At 35.8% G+C, this 5,859-nt stretch overlaps 3 protein-coding genes across 3 annotated transcripts in view; all 3 read right to left on the reverse strand.

The window, feature by feature from the left end:
- LOC100633946 (probable inactive purple acid phosphatase 27) overlaps window positions 1–2,215 on the reverse strand; it is an 8,401-nt gene extending 6,186 nt beyond the window's left edge. The window contains exons 1-9 of the mRNA XM_003388800.2: window positions 2,110–2,215; window positions 1,790–1,965; window positions 1,609–1,711; window positions 1,323–1,431; window positions 1,095–1,277; window positions 684–808; window positions 335–489; window positions 105–199; window positions 24–56 (exon numbers count right to left, since the gene is read on the reverse strand). Coding sequence (XP_003388848.1) covers window positions 24–56; window positions 105–199; window positions 335–489; window positions 684–808; window positions 1,095–1,277; window positions 1,323–1,431; window positions 1,609–1,711; window positions 1,790–1,965; window positions 2,110–2,215 — 1,085 coding nt within the window. The remainder of the gene's footprint in view (window positions 1–23; window positions 57–104; window positions 200–334; window positions 490–683; window positions 809–1,094; window positions 1,278–1,322; window positions 1,432–1,608; window positions 1,712–1,789; window positions 1,966–2,109) is intronic.
- A 6-nt stretch (window positions 2,216–2,221) lies between these two features.
- On the reverse strand, window positions 2,222–4,133 carry LOC105313861 (protein bicaudal D-like). The gene is made up of 6 exons (XM_020000339.1): window positions 4,071–4,133; window positions 3,797–3,937; window positions 3,614–3,748; window positions 3,422–3,568; window positions 3,240–3,353; window positions 2,222–3,197 (listed from the first exon to the last, which is right to left on the reverse strand). The coding sequence occupies exons 1-6, from the start codon at window positions 4,107–4,109 to the stop codon at window positions 2,346–2,348; spliced, it is 1,428 nt and encodes a 475-aa protein (XP_019855898.1). The 5' UTR covers window positions 4,110–4,133; the 3' UTR covers window positions 2,222–2,345.
- A 35-nt stretch (window positions 4,134–4,168) lies between these two features.
- LOC109584553 (coiled-coil domain-containing protein 73-like) overlaps window positions 4,169–5,859 on the reverse strand; it is a 15,120-nt gene continuing 13,429 nt past the window's right edge. Inside the window, exons 4-8 of the mRNA XM_020000326.1 lie at window positions 4,878–4,985; window positions 4,651–4,725; window positions 4,568–4,606; window positions 4,360–4,495; window positions 4,169–4,305 (exon numbers count right to left, since the gene is read on the reverse strand). Coding sequence (XP_019855885.1) covers window positions 4,169–4,305; window positions 4,360–4,495; window positions 4,568–4,606; window positions 4,651–4,725; window positions 4,878–4,985 — 495 coding nt within the window. The remainder of the gene's footprint in view (window positions 4,306–4,359; window positions 4,496–4,567; window positions 4,607–4,650; window positions 4,726–4,877; window positions 4,986–5,859) is intronic.

A 5,859-nucleotide genomic window follows, 5' to 3' on the forward strand; every position in this document is an offset into this window, starting at 1 on the left:
TCATCTGGTAAGGTACTCCACACTCTCCACCAGAATCAGTACCTTCATAATAAGAACTAGAAAAATAAAAAAATTAAAGTCACAAATTAGTTACATTTAATTACCCAGAGTGTGGGTAGTCTCTTTCATGATTGCCACCACACACCATGTAAGGGACTCGAGATGATATCGGCTGAATGAGATCAAAGAACTCATCCCACTAGAATAACAGAGAGAGAGAGAGAGAGGAATTAAAAGATTAAGAGAATGATGAAGCAAAAAAGAGAGCAGAGAAAGGGCAGAAACGAGCAAAAGCCGAAAGAGAAATAAAAATTTATAATTATGATAATCTTACCACTCCAGCATAGCCCCTTGCATAGCTAATGTCTCCAATGTGAAGTACTAGGTCTCTCTCATTCACTTCCTTTGCCATGAGGTTAGTGTTGTTGATAGCTGGAGGCTGTGCATGAATTGGTTGGAGTGTGTCATCCACCTGAGCTTCACCCATATCTAAAAATAGAATAATAATAATAAAATATGTAAAAGTGATTTTTGATAAAATTTGGTCAAACTCAAATACATTGTACATGGTCTTTTGGAGCAACTTTAAAAATTGGTAAAAATTCAAATTTGATCAAATCAGAAAGGCCATTAAGTATTAGAACTAATTAGCTCTCAAATCTTATACAGTGGAATGGACTTACCTCCAAAGGCAATGAAGGTGATGCTAGCATTAGGTGAAGGGGCAGGAGGCATACGAAATGAGAACACTTGACTCCACTCAGGATCATCACCAAACTGATAGTTATACTCTTGACCAGGTGTTAATCTAGGTACATGCAATAATAATAATAATAATAATAATGGGTATTATAAATATCAATAAATTAATAGGTATCAGAAAGATGCTTTTAGAGTCAAATTTTTGAAAATATCATTAACTATTGTCCATGTTTTTTTTTCTAAAATTGACTTGAAATTGCATCCAGCTCTTTATGGGAAATGTGGAAGTAAAAGTACAAATAACAAAAGATGCTTAAATTTTGCACATTTTCAAACAACCAATGCCCATCCTCCATTGCTTGTCTATATCATTCCCCCCTCTCTCTCCTTACCCTGACAGTTTAGCAGTATGAAGCATTCCTGGGTCAATATATCCTACAGTAGTAGCTGGAGGCCCACACATGTCCTTGCTAGTGTATTTATTCGAAGTAGCTGCCTGAGTCCTTATATTAGTTGTCGTATTTTGCCAAAACTTGACTTTTGGCTCTTTAGAATCTCTAGTGTTCCATGTCAATCTGAAGGAATAAAGAATTAAGGTGATAATGTAATGGCAGACATACAATAGGGTAGTTGGGTCATTGGTTAGTGCTAGATGAGGCTGGAGTGGCTCATTGGGACTGGAGAATGTGACCTGCTTAGATGTAGCAACGAGAGAAGGAGCATCAAAACCTATAATAAAGAAAAAGGGAATGTGACAAACATAAAGATTTATTTAAAAGTATTGTTTTTGACACCCTTTTACACTTCAAGGGTAAAATTAAAACAATATTATCCTTGCCATTAATACTTAAGGTGCTTATATTCAGAGGTAGTCTGTGTCTAGACTAATTCAGAGGCTGCACTCACCTCCTGTTAGTAATGCAAACACGTAAGGAGTCCTCACATTGACCAGACGAATCTTAAAAGAACCTTTACCAGAAGACAAATAAGTGGAAGATTCCTTACAATACTAAAAGAGAGAGAGGGAGAGAGGAAAGGGGGAGAGACAAAAGATAAAGTGAAAAAATTCAAGAATTGAAACCCATACTTGATATTTGACTGGTGCAATTTTAGATGGGTCGATGGACTCCTCTCCATTTGGTGGAGCATACACACCAATCCAGTCAGTATCTGCTGGATGAGATACACCATCCCAAGCAACTGTAACCCAATCCCCTGATTTATTCAACTGATTGGGAGTGACAGTGATAACCACACTGGGATCTAGAAATATATTATGTAATAGAGCATCTATGGTGTAACACAGCCACTTTAAATACAGCAAGTCTAGCTGCAAATGGAAAATACTCTAAGTCTACTATGCTACAGCTGTACAGTACACGTGTTCCTCTCCCTGTATCTGCCTACCTGTGTTCACAACAGCTTCCTCATACTTGAGAAAGTCAAAAGGACTCAAGTATTGGTGACAAAATCCAACAGAGACTAAGAGAAGTAACGACAGCCAGCGAATCATTTTAGATTTACTTTGACCCACTAATGAGTAATGAATAAATAACTATTAATAAACTAGCTCTACATAATGAATAATGAATACAATCTTGGTGAAGTTTGGTCAGGTAGTTTGGTGATTTTTGCATGCTAGTCTATTTAATAATGGTCTTATTTTTATGATATTTTGATCTCTTGAGTCTATCATTAAGAAGCAACGAATGAGCTCTTTCTATCTCCTTGCTTAACTGTGTGTCAATCAAATCCCCATCATCATCATCATCATTGTCAGAGAACATAATCTCAACTTCTGACGATCCTAAAGCTTTTGAATGAGTCTTAGCACTAGCAATGCTAGCAATACTAGTATTAGGAGCAGTAGTATTAGAAGTGGTATGGGGTATTTTGGTTTCAGCTACTTGAGCTTTAGAATGAGCCTCAGTCAATGCATTAGAACCAGGAGCAGTCACAGTATCTGTAGCAGTTAAACTCTTAGATAACGTTGGAAAATTATTCATCAATGATGTCTTTATTTCAGAAGCAAGGCCAACAGAGGATACAGCTTTACTATCACTAGTAGCTTTATTAGGTGTCAAAGTCAATGAGTGTGAAGCAATTTTCTGAATCATAATATTATCTTCTGTTACATCAGAAGGAGTGCTGGTTGCCATAGGAGCTGGGCTAACATCAATGACCTTTACCTCTCCAAGTTCAACCTCATTTCCCTTAACATTTTCATCAGACTCAATTGTATCCACTACTACAGTTTCCTTCATCAAAGCCTCTGGACTGAGTTCTATAAACTTTGCTGTTGCAGCCTCAATGATTTGATCCATTGTGTCTTGTACCTGAGCTTCAACAGATGCAATGGTGGGAGTCTCTGACTCTCCATATTCACTGCTGCTTGACTTGAGTCTTTTCAGTGGAGGGGATTCAAGAAGATCCTGTGACAATGGCAATCTCTTATGAAGAACGGCACCTTCTTCTAAAGCTAAATCACACTGAACCTGGAAGCAACATTAAAACTGAAAAATTTATTAAACTAATACCTCTTTGTCACATTTATTCTCTCCATTATACTTCATCTTAAGCTCATCTCTTTCCTTCTCTATGCATAAATACTTTTCTCTTATAATCTCAATCTCTTCCTTTGCAGCATTTAACTATAATAATAATATCATCATGTACATATATAACACATACTAGATTTACTAGAACATAATAGCCTCACCTGTTTCTTTGTATCATCAAGGATGCATTCATTTTCAGTTTTCCTGCTAATAAGATGTTTCTTCTCTGATTCTAATTCCTCATTACTCAACTGCAAGCTGGCATAGTCTCCCTGTAGTGTACTCAAACGCTGCCTTAAATCAGATAACTAATAAAAAAGATAATAAGACAATATTTTAAAATACCAATTAACCTCTTTCTTGTGTTGATTAGATTCGGCTATTAAGTTTTGCTTGTCCTTGCCAGACTCCTCTTCCAATGCAGCTAACTGTCCCTTTAATTCCTTAACTTCATTGGATAACCCACTCACTCTTTCTTTCAGTGACAACTATATAAAGAGTATTATCTTTAATAATAATACATTGATTCTCTTTACTTCACGAATTGACGATTCCTTTGCAGTATCAATGTGCTTATCAATGAGAGTGTGAGCCTCTTTCAATGACTTCAATACAGTGCAGTATTCAACTCGAACATCAGAGAGCTGCTCCTGTAGCTGATGTGTCACCTCTCTCTCCTACAAAACAGTATGCATGCATAATACATGTACATATAATATGTACATGTACATGTGTATAAACACACAATTGAATTAGCTGAATCAATACATATGCATGAAGCCTTGTACAATACACATGCAGTATAGTTACCACTCTCAGTTGCTGATCAATGTTTGTGGGTTTCTTCATTTCTATACCCACCTCTTCTGCTTTTAGTTTAGCCTAAAAATTAATAGATCAACAAGACATTACTTTATTATGCTTACTTTAAGTTTGATGCAGTCTTTCTGGTAAGTATCCAATTCTTCCTTATATGAGTCAACAACACATTGCTGATGGTCATTAGCAGTTGCTAGTCTGCCATTTAACTCTACTGCCTCCCTCACTTCAAGGATATAAGTAATATCATATATCAGTAAATATTATCAGTATAGTATACCATTTGATTCTAATGTCTCCAGTAGTTTAGTGACTTCGTTTACTTTTGCCTCCATATCAACACACTGCTGTTCCATTTGACTCAATTGACTGTGATAATTCTCTTGTGAGACATTTAATACTTGAAGTGTATACTCCTATGTACATGTGTGTGTGATGTACATGTACATGTATATATGTGTATTAATGTCAAATAGTTATACACTAACTTGCTCACTGAGCTTCTTTTCTAAATTATACTTGATCATCTATAATAGATTGCATATACTATCTCTTTTTCAATTCCACTTACATGTAAAGCTCTTATTTCATCTTTCAGTGCTTGGAATTCCTTTTCCTTTCCTTCAAAGAGGCACTTTAGTTTAACCTTATGAGCATAAATGTATACATACATGACTTGAATCTAACTATGAAATTCATCATAAACTCAAAAACTAAATTCATCACTGCACAATATCTCAATACTTACATGCATTGTACTACAAATTTAATAATGATTCTGATCCAAAAATTATTTACTTTCTCCTCCTCAAGCTGTTTCAACTGTTCATTGCATTTCCTCTCAGTCTCCTCCTCCAAGTGAGAGTGAGATTCCAACACTTCATTCAACTGCTGAGTTTGTTTCTCCTACAAGCCAAATTGACATAACATACAATAAAACACTAGTGCATATAGTGTTGAGATAGTGTGTTAGATAAACATGCTCTGGCTTGTGAATTACTATACTTGAGCCATAAAAGGGAATGGGTCAGTTGCTTAAAGTTAATTCATAGCAGCATCGATGTCTATGTGATGAATATTCTTAAAGGGTGTGTTTGTTAAGAAGAGGCAATGGCACTTGTAATACTCCTTCTGTTTGCCTTCTTTGTCAATGAGGCTCAGGCTAAATGCAGTCAATCTGCCAGTCTAAGTGTATTCCTACTACAGTCAAACTCTCCTATTGAAGCAGATGAGATCAATAACTTAACAGACATAAGGAATGGCTTGGGGTATGAAGAGGATGAGTCCTGCTGTCTTTATTATGTGGAAGATAATGAAGGGAACGATGTGAATGTAACAGCTTGTAAAGACACTGAAATTGACAATGCTCTGGATGCTATCAATACCACTGAATACTATTATCATGTACTGGTACTGGGTAAAGAAGGAACCTCTTTAAACTACACACTTCACAAGACAAGGAACATTAATAGATACCTCGAAATTGATTATTATTATTACAAAGCATCAATCACATTAATTGGTAGAGGTAGTCCAACGATAAAGTTTTCAGGGATTTCTTTTAATTTTATCAATACAGTCAACATCAATAATGTGACTTTCATTGAGGGAATGATCAAACTACTAGATATTCAAAACATTCGACTTACATCTGTGACTATTCGTAACTCACCATCAAGTGGGCTTCTAATAACAAAGAATATACCACTTGTCTATGAATCTATAGTCACTATTTCCAGCTGTAACTTTACCAACAACAACCTCAACACCACTAACTCTC

Source organism: Amphimedon queenslandica, unplaced genomic scaffold (assembly GCF_000090795.2).
Source record: "Amphimedon queenslandica unplaced genomic scaffold, v1.1 AMPQUscaffold_13198, whole genome shotgun sequence".
NCBI classification, from domain to species: Eukaryota; Metazoa; Porifera; class Demospongiae; order Haplosclerida; family Niphatidae; genus Amphimedon; species Amphimedon queenslandica.

Coding starts and splice junctions, on each gene's coding strand:
- LOC105313861 (XM_020000339.1), bottom strand. CDS start 4,109: ATGAAGAAACCCACAAACATTGATCAGCAACTGAGAGTG. Junction 3,354..3,421: donor TTGATGATACAAAGAAACAG/GTGAGGCTATTA, acceptor TTATTATTATAG/TTAAATGCTGCAAAGGAAGA. Junction 3,198..3,239: donor AGAATAAATGTGACAAAGAG/GTATTAGTTTAA, acceptor TGTTGCTTCCAG/GTTCAGTGTGATTTAGCTTT.